This window comes from Oncorhynchus clarkii, chromosome 7 (assembly GCF_045791955.1).
Source record: "Oncorhynchus clarkii lewisi isolate Uvic-CL-2024 chromosome 7, UVic_Ocla_1.0, whole genome shotgun sequence".
In the NCBI taxonomy this organism is placed as follows: domain Eukaryota; kingdom Metazoa; phylum Chordata; class Actinopteri; order Salmoniformes; family Salmonidae; genus Oncorhynchus; species Oncorhynchus clarkii.
Window position 1 is genome coordinate 35,974,603 of NC_092153.1, and position 15,246 is coordinate 35,989,848.

The 15,246-nt window shown below is 40.5% G+C and overlaps 1 protein-coding gene across 1 annotated transcript in view; it reads right to left on the reverse strand.

The window, feature by feature from the left end:
- Positions 1-11,503: 11,503 nt before the first annotated feature.
- The window catches only part of LOC139413236 (copine-5), a 191,594-nt gene continuing 187,851 nt past the window's right edge, over positions 11,504-15,246 (reverse strand). Inside the window, exons 19-20 of the mRNA XM_071160376.1 lie at positions 13,397-13,470; positions 11,504-12,719 (exon numbers count right to left, since the gene is read on the reverse strand). Coding sequence (XP_071016477.1) covers positions 12,531-12,719; positions 13,397-13,470 — 263 coding nt within the window. The 3' untranslated portion in view covers positions 11,504-12,530. The remainder of the gene's footprint in view (positions 12,720-13,396; positions 13,471-15,246) is intronic.

A 15,246-nucleotide genomic window follows, 5' to 3' on the forward strand; every position in this document is an offset into this window, starting at 1 on the left:
TATCATGAATGGCAAAAAGTGATCACAACAATGCACTTTCTCTCCTCGACTTTCCCCGACATGCATTTTATAGGCCGTACGCCTGCTTCTTTCGCCGAATAGGCTATTATGCCTAGTATAAAACATTGGAGAGAGGCCAAGTGTGTAATTGTGCAACAGAACAAGGAAGACAGACAGTCTCGAGATGTAGGTAGCATAGGTAGCCTAGCACCGGGCACAGTGCTCGAAAAGCTACCATATTGTTATGAAATATATCCTACCTAAGCTACAACAACACAATGTAATGAAGAATGTTATTGTTTTCCAGTGAGTACAAAACTCTAGTTAAGGCAGTGAAACTGCAGTGAATAGCCTATGTCATTTAAATAACCCCTCAAAACCACAGCGTTTTAAATGCACATGAATTTCGAAATAACTTCATATAGCCTGCATGATTGGGCACTTGGATCAGTTATGGGTTTTTTTCTCTGCAGTTTAGCCAGGCACATTAGCAGGACAGTAATATGGTGTCTTCCTTCATGATGTATCAGCTAACAGAAACACACTAACGCAGGGATTTCTAGTGGTGTGTGCAGTCTGATTTATGATAATGTGCTAGCACGGAGGAAGTTTTATCCATAGTTTCAGCGTTTAGCTTCCGTGTTTTAAAAGTGTTCGAAAATTAGGTGGATAAAAGGCTTCTAGAACTTAGAACCTCGTTTTCTAAGAGTGTATGTGCCAAGACCTAGATGTAGTGTTATGAGTCTGGGTGTGAGTCCTTTCCTTCTTTTTGGCTGTGCCATTGGCAGTAATGTGTTTCATCAGCTGTAGATGGCGATGTTTCATTTCAGATGATGTTCCTCTACCCACTCAGCACTCAGAACAGCCACACCTGAACTTGCCAAAACATACATGGCAACGGATGAGTGTAGAAAACATTTTCCTTAGTTCCCACTTCACTTTAGTGCTTTAAAAGGTCCACTGTCTCTCTCTCGCTCTCTCGCTCTCCCCCCCTCCCCCTTTCTCACATCTCCTCTATTTCTCTCTCTGCCAACACTCCTGTGTCCATTAGCTCTGGCCCTCTGAGTGGGGAAATGGTTTTACAAGTGTGCGTACCTCTCTCCCATGAGTGGTGGTGTGGTCGTGAGTGGGGCTTCAATAGTTTTTCAATGGACAAAACGTGATGCAAACCCAAAGCATCAGCTGAAATCTCTCCCAAATGATCTGGTACAAAGGCAGCCAAATGATCTGGAGTTTGGATTGTGTTTTGTGCGGAGACCAGAGGGGGAGAGGTGGAGGAGAGAATAAAGGAGAGCAAATTTCACTGTCAATTCACAGCTTCGCACATTAGGCCAGGTGTTGTTCATAAATTATACATGGTGGACATCAAAGCCAGTGTACGTGTGTGTGTGTGTGTGTGTGTGTGTGTGTGTGTGTGTGTGAGAGTGTGCGTGTTTGTGCGTGTGCGTGCGTATGTGCGTGCGTGCGGGAATGAATGAATCTCTCATTTGCATCCTCAACATTTGCATCCTCCACTGTCACCTTGATTCAGACATCCTTTTGGAAGAGACTCTGTTACCTGACATGAACCACAGGCGCAATGACAATGCGTTTCCCATGGACGTGATCTCAAAAGAATATGTCAAGATAGTGACATTTAACTATTGTAGTTCTGTCATGTAAGCGAACATATTAGTTATATGTCATTTATGGCGACATATTACGTGTAGGTTTAGCGCTCTATTTGATCCGTACCTTGGAAGTTCAGCGTAACAGTGTGATTGAAATTGAAAGGCAATGTTCCCGCGTTTGCGGAGACTGCATTCACGGTAAACGCACGGCTCAATTGGAAATTACCTTTACATTTCTAACGCACGATCTGTAACTCTTCAACAATACAGATTGAACAAAGCCCTTAGTTACAGTTTAATAACTACTAGTTTTAATAAAAAAACAACCTGGAAATTATAACTGAATTTATGATTATGCAATATTTTCTCCACTTAACAAAATCTTGTACACCGTATCAACATAATAGAGTGCTCTTGGTTCTATCCCAGTTTAGAAGTCTGATAGCAGCACCTCAGGCCAATACAAAGCATGCTATGTTTATTTCCATGGTGTTTCTGTGTTAGCGCTATCTGCTCGGTGGTGTCGGGGAGCTTCTAAACACGACACAGGGACCTTAATGGTACCGCAGCACCCAGGACGTTGTCACATAGAGGTCAAGGATCAGACAACACAATGAGTGCCAATACCACATCAAGGTTGAAAGTTACCCAGTTACCCAGTTACCCAGTACTGTTGTCTTGCCTGACTCTTGAATTTGATGTGCCATCAGTAGATGTAGAGTAGAGTGTGTTGGTACTATCCAGATTACTCTTTGATGTGTAGCATTGCCAACACGACTGGACGGCTGGACTGGCATACATCAGCTCACACTTTGAGCAGTCAGAGATCTAGTCTGGCAGTACAGATAAAAAGGAGATCATGTGTTGTGTGATAGAAATGTGAAGGTGTTAGATTACTAGGAAATACAATGACTATTTTTTAATTGAAAGAGTTAGAATTCTGGGAAACATTAAATTAGATTGAGTTTATTAGACACATGTACAGGGATGCAGATGCAATTGTAGGGTACTGTGAACAAAGGTTTTTAAAAAAATAAAAAAATCTTAAAGTATGCAGTATATGAAATAATAAGAGACAAAATATGGAAAATAATAATTATATATATATATACACAATGATAAATGACCGTTGGGTGTTGGGGGCATAGGAAGAGTCCGTTGGGGTATGTCCTTAGGGGGAGCAGAAGGGAGGAAAGTGAGACGTGAATAGAACAGAAAGAAAAAATAATAATATATACAGTCGTGGCCAAATGTTTTGAGAATGACACAAATATTAATTTTCACAAAGTTTGCTGCCTCAGTGTCTTTAGATACTGTATGTATGTCAGATGTTACTATGGAAATACTGAAGTATAATTACAAGCATTTCATAAGTGTCAAAGGCTTTTATTGACAATTACATGAAATTGATGCAAAGAGTCAATATTTGCAGTGTTGACCCTTCTTTTTCAAGACCTCTGCAATTCCCCTGGCATGCTGTCAATTAACTTCTGGGCCACACTGATGGCAGCCCATTCTTGCATAATCAATGCTTGGAGTTTGTCAGAATTTGTGGCTGTTTTGTTTGTCCACCCGCCTCTTGAGAATTGACCACAAGTTCTCAATGGGATTAAGGTCTGGGGAGTTTCCTGGCCATGGACCCAAAATATCGATGTTTTGTTCCCCGAGCTACTTAGTTATCACTTTTGCCTTATGGCAAGGTGCTCCATCATGCTGGAAAAGGCATTGTTCGTCACCAAACACGTTCCTGGATGGTTGGGAGAAGTTGCTCTCGGAGGATGTGTTGGTACCATTCTTTATTTATGGCTGTGTTCTTAGGCAAAATTGTGAGTGAGCCCACTCCCTTGGCTGAGAAGCAACCCCACACATGAATGGTCTCAGGATGCTTTACTATTGGCATGACACAGGACTGAGGTTAGCGCTCACTTTGTCTTCTCCAGATAAGCTTTTGTCCAGATGCCCTAAACAATCGGAAAGGGGATTCATCAGAGAAAATGACTACCCCAGTCCTCAGCAGTCCAATCCCTGTACCTTTTGTAGAATATCAGTCTGTTCCTTATGTTTTTCCTGGAGAGAAGTGGCTTCTTTGCTGCCCTTCTTGACACCAGGCCATCCTCCAAAAGTCTTCACCTCACTGTGCGTGCAGATGCACTCACACCTGCCTGCTGCCATTCCTGAGCAAGCTCTATACTGGTGGTGCCCCGATCCCACAGCTGAATCAACTGTAGGAGACGGTCCTGGCGCTTGCTGGACTTTCTTGGGTGCCCTGAAGCCTTCTTCACAACAATTGAACCGCTCTCCTTGAAGTTCTTGATGATCCGATAAGTTATTGATTTAGGTGCAATCTTACTGCCAGCAATATCCTTGCCTGTGAAGCCCTTTTTGTGCAAAGCAAAGATGACGGCATGTGTTTCCTTGCAGGTAACCATGGTTGACAGAGGAAGAACAATGATTCCAAGCACCACCCTCCTTTAGAAGCTTTCAGTTTGTTATTCGAACTCAATCAGCATGACATGATCTCCAGCCTTGTCCTCGTCAACACTCACACCTGTGTTAACGAGAGAATCACTGTCAGCTGGTCCTTTTGTGGCAGGGCTGAAATGCAGTGGAAATGTTTTTTGGGATTCAGTTTATTTGCATGGCAAAAGAGGGACTTTGCAGTTAATTGCAATTCATCTGATCACTCTTCATAACATTCTGGAGGATATACAAATTGCCATTATACAAACTGAAGCAGCAGACTTTGTGAAAATCAATATTTGTGTCATTCTCAAAACTTTTGGCCACGACTGTACATATTTATAGTTGAAGTCGGAAGTTTACATACACCTTAGTCGAATACATTTGAATTCAGTTTTTCACAATTCCTGACATTTAATCCTTGTAAAAATTCCCTGTCTTCGGTCAGTTAGGATCACAACTTCATTTTAAGAATGTGAAATGTCAGAATAATAGTAGAGAGAATTATTTATTTCAGCTTTAATTACTTTCATCACATTCCCAGTGGGTCAGAAGTGTACATACACTCAATTAGTATTTGGTAGCATTGCCTTTAAATTGTTGAACTTGGGTCAAACATTTCAGGTAAACTTCCACAAGCTTCCCACAATACTTTGGATACATTTTGTCCCATTCCTCCTGACATAGCTGGTGTAACGAAGTCAGGTTTGTAGGCCTCATTGCTCACACACGCTTTTTCAGTTCTGCCCACAGATTTTCTATAGGATTGAGGTCAGGGCTTGTGATGGCCACTCCAATACCTTGACTTTGTTGTCTTTAAGCCATTTTGCCACAACTTTGGAAGAATGCTTGGGGTCATTGTCCATTTGGAAGACCCATTTGCGACCAAACTTTAACTTCCTGACTCATGTCTTGAGATGTTGTTTCAATATATCCACATAATTTTCCTCCCTCATGATGCCATCTATTTTGTGAAGTGCACCAGTCCCTCCTGCAGCAAAACACCCCCACAACATGATGCTGCCACCCCCGTGCTGCACGGTTGGGATGGTGTTCTTCGGCTTGCAAGCCTCCCCCTTTTTTGGTCATTATGGCCAAACAGTTATATTTTTGTTTCATCAGACCAGTGTACATTTCTCCAAAAAATACGATCATGTCCCCATGTGCAGTTGCAAACCGGTTTTGGAGCAGTGGCTTCTTCCTTGCTGAGCGGCCTTTCAGGTTATGTTGACATAGGACTCGTTTTACTGTGGATATAAACACTTTTGTACCTGTTTCCTCCAGCATCTTCATACGGTCTTTTGCGGTTGTTCTAGGATTGATTTGCACTTTTCGCACCAAAGTACGTTCATCTATAGGAGACAGAATGTGTCTCCTTCTTGAGTGGTATGACGGCTGCGTGGTCCCAATGTGTTTATACTTGCATATTATTGTTAGTGCAGCTGAATGTGGTACCTTCAGGCATTTGGAAATTGCTCCCAAGGATGAACCAGACTTGTGGAGGTCTACAATGTTTTTTCTGAGGTCTTGGCTGATTTCTTTTGATTTTCCCATGACGTCAAGCAGAGGCACTGAGTTTGAAGGTAGGCCTTGAAATACATCCACAGGTACACCTCCAATTGACTCAAATTATGTCAATTAGCCTATCAGAAGCTTCGAAAGCCATGACATAATTTTGTGGATTTTCAAAGCTGTTTACCGGCACAGTGAACATGGTGAATGTAAACTTCTGACCCACTGGAATTGTGATATAGTGAATTATAAGTGAAATAATCTGTCTGTAAACAATTGTTGGAAAAATGACTTGTGTCATGCACAAAGTAGATGTCCTAACCGACTTGCCAAAACTATAGTTTGTTAAAACTTGTTATGACTGCAATCCTCCTATCGGGATAAGTGTCATCAACAACCACTGAATAGCATATTCTGAACATTCAATAAATATTACTAAAAATATTTATATTCATGAAATCACAAGTGCAATATAGGAAAACACAGTTTAGCCTTTTGTTAATCCACCTGTCGTGTCGGATTTTGAAATTATGCTTTACAGCGAAAGCAATCCAAGCATTTGTGTAAGTTTATCGATCGCACGACAAAACATTGAGTACACTTAGCATCAGGAAGCTTGGTCACGAAAATCAGAAAAGCAATCAAATTAATTGTTTACCTTTGATGATCTTCGGATGTTTTCACTCACGAGACTCCCAGTTACACAACAAATGTTCCTTTTGTTCTATAAAGATTATCTTTATATCCAAAATACCTCTGTTTGTTTGTCGCGTTATGTTCAGAAATCCACAGGAAAGAGCGGTCACGACAACGCAGACGAAAATTCCAAATAGTTTCCATAATGTCCACAGAAACATGTCAAACGTTTTTTATAATCAATCCTAAGGTTGTTTTTAAAATATATAATCGATAATATATCAACCGCAAATGTCTTTCACATTAGGAGAGGGAAAAGCAATACCTATCCAAACTCTGCTGCGCGAGCAAAACTCATGTGACCACTTGACGTGATGTTATTGTTCTGGCTCATTTTTTAAAATAAAATCCTGAAACTATGTCTGAAGACTGTTGACACCTTGAGTAAGCGATAGGAAAAGGAATCTGGTTCATATCCCTTTAAATCCAGCAAAGGGAGGCTATGGAACATGGAGTTTTCAAAATAGAAGCCACTTCCTGTTTTGATTTTCCTCAGGGTTTCGCTTGCAATATCAGTTCTGTTATACTCACAGACAATATTTTGACAGTTTTGGAAACTTTAGAGTGTTTTCTATCCAATACTAATAATAATATGCATATATTAGCAACTGAGACTGAGGAGCTGGCCGTTTACAATGGGCACCTTTTCATCCAAACTGTGTTAAGAAGTGTGGCTTGGTTGGGTTGTGTTTCGGAGGACGCATGGCTTTCGACCTTCGTCTCTCTCGAGCCCGTACGGGAGTTGTAGCAATGAGACAAGATAGTAGCTGCTAACAATTGGATACCATGAAATTGGGGAGAAAATGGAGTAAAATTTAAAAATTTAAAATTTTAAAAATCTGTGGAGTGGTTGAAATAGTTTTAATGACTCCAACCTAAGTGTATGTTAACTTCCGACTTCAACTGTAGCAATTATAAATGTCCATGGGGAAGGGGGGCCAGGGTAAATGTACATTGGGGGGGGTCAGCTGGTTCAGGCCCGGGGAAGTCAATCACTGGACTCTGGCGTTAGTGTCAATGAAGCCTTTTTTTTAGAGGACACTGAGGAATGACCCCTTTAGGCATTAGTGTCCTGTTTGTCGATGGGAGATTTGGCATCAAGACAAATGAACTTCTCAGCTGACCATAGGCTAACATTAGCTTGATAAAAAAAAAATCACAAACCATTTATTTCACAATTTGTTGCAGGAAGGACTACAGTATATTGTTAGTGTGTGGTAAAATGTTTGTTCTACAGTCTATACACAGTACAGTCCAGGTTGAACTTTATTGAACTAACTAATTTGGACATCAAAGTACAACTCAGCAACAATTTTTATAAAAGTAGTCATTTGTTTTTTTAATTCATTTTCATTTAAGGCAATCCAATACAAAGCATTTCACAACCCACCGTATGACAACGATCATATACAACAACAAAAAAACGTTTCAAATAAAAAGGGGGAACCATGCACATGAGAAACCCAGAGGGATAAACAACAAAGGTGAAAAGAGGAGGATCACAAAAAATGGTGTTAATAAAAAATAATGAACAATTAATTGTTGCAACATGCTGGTCGGTTACAGTTTTCCCATGTGTGATCTCTCCTCCTGTCAAGAGATCTCACGGCAACAACAGAAATGGCCAGGCATGAGAGAGAGAGAGAAGAGAAAGCAGACAGCCCACTGAATTTGTGGCCATTAGTCCAGATGAAATGGTGTCTATAATCCCATTTATACCTGGTGCTAATATGGATCCTTTGTCCTGATCTTGTCTACATTCTGATTGTGCCCACATTTCCAGAAATGGATCTACACAGAAATGTGCTTAAAACGTGTCTGATATCCATCTGCATTGCGATCAGATTTCCTGGCACTTCCTTTATGCAAATAGCTTCACAGCTATTCATTCAAAATAATATGTATTTATTGTAAGACACATATTGATGTAATCGGATATTGGTGCCACTTTTCAATGATTTTAGATGGTTGAATAATGATGATTTAAATGGTTTCTCTGTCCAGATCTGTCTACACCTGTAAGATATCCAGACACGATGTGTGTCTGACTACCTCCAGAGGTGGGCAGAATGATCAGATCCTAATCAGATCACAATGTGTCTTTTGATTGCGCATTTTTTGACCGGTGTAGACATTCAGAATGTGGATAAGATCAGGACAAGGACGCAAGCTAGAACCAGTAATAAATGGGGCTAGTGTTACAGATAGTTGGCACAGAATATAAAACACTGTCTTTCCATCCCAGGTGAGTTGATGGATCTTGTTCACAATCTGGCAATCCTACAGATCAGGGGTCGATTGAGGAGAGATTTAGGACTTGGCAGCGTAGCCTAGTGGTTAGAGCATTGGACTAGTAACCCAAAGGTTGCAAGTTCAAATCCCCTAGCACAAATCTGTCATTCTGCCCCTGAACAAAGCAGTTTACCCACTGTTCCTAGGCCATCATTGAAAATAAGAATTTGTTCTTAACTGACTTGCCTAGTTAAACATTTAAAAATAAATACTATTTTTTTTATAGCATAGCCATAGAAATAGAATTACTAGAACGAATAACATCCCCATTGAAGTCAGTGTGCAAGTCTACTTCTATTATTGTGGCGTTGTCGGCAGAATAAATGGCTTTTTATCATACAAATTCCAGAAAAAATTAAGTGAATCATATAATATATCAATAAGATCATCACTATCTCTAAAAATGTATAAATAAACATACTGTCGAAGTACCAGTACACCTGTTAAGGAATAGAATAAAGTGCTTTCCTTAAAGTTTATCAGTAGGATATGTACTGTTGTAAACCACTCTTATTATTGAACACACACACTCACTCCTGATACTCTAGGTTCACACCACTTAGTAAGAAAAAACAAGCCATATAATTAACTGTATAGATATCAGATATACCATTTGTCTTTATCCGCATATATTATACACAACACTGTACAGAACCAGGTTTAGCCATTTCCAAAAAATACAGTACTCTTAGCGATTATGACTCCAAGAGAAGAGAGCTGTGAATAGGGTTGCAAAACTCCGGTAACTTTGCAAAAAGTCCTAGGTTTTCAAGGAATGTTCCTTGTGATTCCAGGAATTTTCAAAGCAGGATTTCTGGAAAACCTGAACATTTTGGAAAAGTTAACAGAATTGTTCAACCTTAGTTGTTTAATCAGGCTTGGTTGGAATGCTGTCTACAGTACGTTAAGGCCTACAGAGTATTTAGCTAGCTGAGGAGATCCGTCCCTCTGTCTGTCTGTCTATGTGTGCACCGTGCAGCAGGTGTCCAGACTGTCTATACTCCTCAGCTTGATTTAATTTGCCTGGCTTCATCTGATTATAACACAATAATGGCTTATTCTCAGGGAGCAGAGAAGCTGTTGGGTGACCAGAGAGAGAGAGGGGTGGACAGTAAAGGACTGGTGGGCGAGTTATTGTTGGTTATGAAAAGGTTTCAATGGAATTCAATGTGATTCAAGTGAATACATTTGCTGTCTTTATCCAGCAGTTTAATGTCAATAAACAAAAATCCATTCACTATGGGAATTGGGGAGATGGAAAGAGAGAGAGAGAAGAAAATAGTAGTTGAAAGAGTTGTATATACAGTGCCTTGCGAAAGTATTCGGCCCCCTTGAACTTTGCGACCTTTTGCCACATTTCAGGCTTCAAACATAAAGATATAAAACTGTATTTTTTTGTGAAGAATCAACAACAAGTGGGACACGATCATGAAGTGGAACGACATTTATTGGATATTTCAAACTTTTTGAACAAATCAAAAACTGAAAAATTGGGCGTGCAAAATTATTCAGCCCCCTTAAGTTAATACTTTGTAGCGCCACCTTTTGCTGCGATTACAGATGTAAGTCGCTTGGGGTATGTCTCTATCAGTTTTGCACATCGAGAGACTGACATTTTTTCCCATTCCTCCTTGCAAAACAGCTCGAGCTCAGTGAGGTTGGATGGAGAGCATTTGTGAACAGCAGTTTTCAGTTCTTTCATCAGATTCTCGATTTGATTCAGGTCTGGACTTTGACTTGGCCATTCTAACACCTGGATATGTTTATTTTCGAACCATTCCATTGTAGATTTTGCTTTATGTTTTGGATCATTGTCTTGTTGGAAGACAAATCTCCGTCCCAGTCTCAGGTCTTTTGCAGAATCCATCAGGTTTTCTTCCAGAATGGTCCTGTATTTGGCTCCATCCATCTTCCCATCAATTTTAACCATCTTCGCTGTCCCTGCTGAAGAAAAGCAGGCCCAAACCATGATGCTGCCACCACCATGTTTGACAGTGGGGATGGTGTGTTCAGCTGTGTTGCTTTTACGCCAAACATAACGTTTTGCATTGTTGCCAAAAAGTTCAATTTTGGTTTCATCTGACCAGAGCACCTTCTTCCACATGTTTGGTGTGTCTCCCAGGTGGCTTGTGGCAAACTTTAAACAACACTTTTTATGGATATCTTTAAGAAATGGCTTTCTTCTTGCCACTCTTCCATAAAGGCCAGATTTGTGCAATATACGACTGATTGTTGTCCTATGGACAGAGTCTCCCACCTCAGCTGTAGATCTCTGCAGTTAATCCAGAGTGATCATGGGCCTCTTGGCTGCATCTCTGATCAGTCTTCTCCTTGTATGAGCTGAAAGTTTAGAGGGACGGCCAGGTCTTGGTAGATTTGCAGTGGTCTGATACTCCTTCCATTTCAATATTATCGCTTGCGCAGTGCTCCTTGGGATGTTTAAGGCTTGGGAAATATTTTTGTATCCAAATCCGGCTTTAAACTTCTTCACAACAGTATCTCGGACCTGCCTGGTGTGTTCCTTGTTCTTCATGATGCTCTCTGCGCTTTTAACGGACCTCTGAGACTATCACAGTGCAGGTGCATTTATACGGAGACTTGATTACACACAGGTGGATTGTATTTATCATCATTAGTCATTTAGGTCAACATTGGATCATTCAGAGATCCTCACTGAACTTCTGGAGAGAGTTTGCTGCACTGAAAGTAAAGGGGCTGAATAATTTTGCACGCCCAATTTTTCAGTTTTTGATTTGTTAAAAAAGTTTGAAATATCCAATAAATGTCATTCCACTTCATGATTGTGTCCCACTTGTTGTTGATTCTTCACAAAAAAATACAGTTTTATATCTTTATGTTTGAAGCCTGAAATATGGCAAAAGGTCGCAAAGTTCAAGAGGGCCGAATACTTTCGCAAGGCACTGTATTTTCACTCTTTGACTGATGAAATATAGGACACGGTAAACTATCAGAACCCTTGAAAGAAATAAAGCAATACTTCTGATGTATGTATGTATGTATGTATGTCACAGACAGGTTCTAGTGTGTCCAAACGCTGATGTGCATAGTTACATTCCTGTGGTGGTGGTTAAGTGGTTTAGAGAGCTATGATGAGCTCTCCCTTGTGCTTCTCCATATTGTTAAACTATCCTTGTTTGTAATTGAGAAATCCAAACTGGATGGTCACATAGTAATTATATATCCTTATATATCCATGCCACTTTTGATACATTATAAATACAGACATATGGGGAATTCCATCCTATATACGAACATGCTTTAAAATAGAAAGCAAGAGAAGAGTCTACAACTTATGGGAGTACAAAGAGCAAAGACACTCAATGACTAAAAAAGAAAACTCACAAGGTTTTTTCAACCTTAAATCATAAAGCTACAAATTAATATGGGAATATGTCTTAGGCCCAAAACAAAACAAAACAAAAATGAATGGAAAAGTATCCAAAAACATCACCTTATCACACACTCTAATACACCAATGGCGAGCTAGGTCAAAAGTCAAAGATCAGAGTTCAGATGAGAGTTCCACTTGTCCCATTACAGTTAGACAACCAGATCACAGACAGGCACAAGTTTCAACCACAATATGACCCCACATGACCCCTTCACCCACCCGCTCTCAAACAAGACAAGAAGAAACAGTCACTGGCCCATGTATGTTGATAAAAAGACAAGTCCTTGTATGGTCTGTCCATTGCCGTCTCTCTTTCGCAGAGAAACAGACAGAATAGATAGAATCACAATGAACAGAAACGCTGTTGTCTTCTCCAGAGAGTCACCTGTCTGGGAGAGTCCTGACACAAACACCTATTGCTTCAGCAACTTCCTATTACATCACTTCCCGTCCGAACATTCCAATCAGGAAGTAGAGAGTTCCCAGGGTCTGCAAATCTTTGACTCCGTCTCTCGTCAGCACTCAGTGTAAAGGTTTGCGAGGTGGGCTCAGATCTGTGTGTGGTGTGTGTGTCCAGGGGGTGTGTAGGGAGGCGGTGTGGGGTTGGGTTTGACGCCCCTACTCTTCATATAGGAGATTAACTGATCAGGGATCTCAGCCAGGACATCCTTGGCTAGCCGGGCCATACTTAACACGTGATTTCCTGTTCGGTCCATGTAGTCTCTAAATGGGACAAACTGACAGGGAGAGAGCAAAGACACGATAGTAACTGAGAAACAGCCTGGGATAACACTACAACATATGAACATTTTCATTAATAATACATTACACATATTTATACATCCTTTTGAGCCTAGTGGTTAGAGCGTTGGGACAGTAACCGGAAGGTTGCTGGATTGAATCCCCGATCTGAGAGGGTAAAAATCTGTCGTTCTGCCCCTGAACAAGGCAGCTAACCCACTGTTCCCCGGTAGGCCAACATTGTAAATAACAATTTGTTCTTTAACAGACTAGCCTAGTCAAATACAGGTTAAATAGAAATGAAACAATCATTAATACTGATAAGGCTCATCCTTTGTACTGCCTTCGCCTTGTTGTTCTTTTACACAACAGTTAACCAGCATTCCCAGGATTTTTACTCTGTATACCTTCCCGTTTTGAAATTCCTTGAAATTCCTCTTGAAAGCAATTTAACAAAGCAATGTAACCTTCCATTCATCCATTTACTTAACCCCTCTTGTACAATGTCTGTACAAAGCCTTACTCTGGATAAAGACCTCCTGGAAAACCCGGACATTTCTACTGCTCAAGGTTACGATGTGTTTGTTCATAGCCGTGTTCATGGTCAGTTTGCGTCACTGAACTGTGTGTGCGCGCGCGTGTGCTTGTGTGTGTGTGTGTCTGTGTGAGTCACCTGGACAATATCTCTCTCTGCAAGCTTCCCTCTGGATGAAATTCTGATGTCATCACCGTCCAACTCCACCATGGCTGCAAGGTAAAGAGATCACACAACCCCGAACATGTACAACGCATTTGTTTTGAACCAATATGTATCAAGGTTAGTCTCGTTGAGAGGAGCATCTCGTTCACAAGAGCAACGAGGAACATGATGAAATACAATTTCTGGTTTTTTTGTTTGTACATTTTTAAAGGGTGTGTGTGCCCAGTACAGATGTAGGATCTTCATTAGAGATGTATTTCTACGGCAGGGTAACAATCCAGCAGCAACATCTACTATTATTATTACTACGTAGATTTAGAATTCATCTACATTTCTGTAGGGGTTGACACATTTTTTCCCCCTCTGGGAAAATCAAGTCTGACGTTTGAAAGTGGAAATTCGAAACTCTAGAAGCCTTTTTAAACCTCAAATACAGGGAAGAACTGAGAAGAAAGTAAGACTTGTCGGATTTTTTGTTGTTGTCCCTAATTACCGAGAGATCGATTGGAACTGGAGACACCATATTTTACGACAAACAACTTATATACAGTGAATTCGGGAAAGTATTCAGACCCCTTGACTTTTTCCACATTATGGAACTTGTCAGAACCATCCATTAGCCCTGATTACTTTAAACTACATTACATTAAAAACCCTTCAACGCCATACCACTCTACTCTCCTCCACACACAAACACGCATGCACTGCACGTACAGTAGGCACACGTGTTGTCTCTCTCTCTCCCTCCCTCCCTCTCCTCTGCTGAATCAAATGAGTTGCTAATGGTCTTGCAGGCCATCCGTCTAACTAATTTCTAAAAGTGAGAGTGAATAGGGGCTACAGCTGCTGTACCTGGCTGCTGTGTGTGAATTGTAGAAATTGAATCGCTCTCAATAACTTATATTGAACAAAAATATAAAACGCAACAATTTCAACGGTTTTACTGAGTTTACAGTCCATATAAGGAAATCAGTCAATTTAGATAAATAAATTAGGCCCTAATCTATGGATTTCAACTGACTGGGAAAGGGGCACAGCCATGGGTGGGCCTGGGAGGAGCCAGGCCCACCCACTGGGGAGCCAGGCCCAGCCAATCAGAATTAGTTTTTCCCTACAAAAGGGCTTTATTACAGACATAAATACTCCGCAGTTTCATCAGCTGTCCGGTTGGCTGGTCTCAAGACTATCCTGCAGGTGAAGAAGCCGGATGTGGAGGTCCTGGGTTGGCGTGGTTACACGTGGTCTGTGTTTGTGAGGCCAGTTGGACGTACTGCCAAATTCTCTAAAACGACGTTGAAGGCGGCTTATGGTAGAGAAATTAACATTTAATTCTCTTGCAATAGCTCTGGTAAAAATTACTGCAGTCAGCATGCCAATTGCACACTCCCTGAAAACTTGAGAAAAAAGCTCAAATAAGCTCATTTTAAATGAGCTCCCTCATTTTAGAGAAATAAGCTTTTGTGTGTATGGAACATTTCTGGGATCTTTTATTTCAGCTCATCATACATGGGACCAATACTTACATGTTGCGTTTATATTTTTGTTCAGTATAGCTTTCAGGCCAGATTAATGGTGATAATGAGAATATGGACGGAGTGTAGATTGCTTTTTGATTAGTTGTCTGACTGTATCAATCGGGCACTAACAATCAGCCTCATACGTTAAATGATATATCATCGGATCTTGGTATAGTTTAAACATGAAACACTAGGTTATATTTGAAACATGAAATACTAGGTTATATTTTGAAACATTAAATAGTAGGTTAAAGTTTAATAAACCTTCATTTTAAACGAGTTTTAGTAGAGTTTCAGGCAATGTGA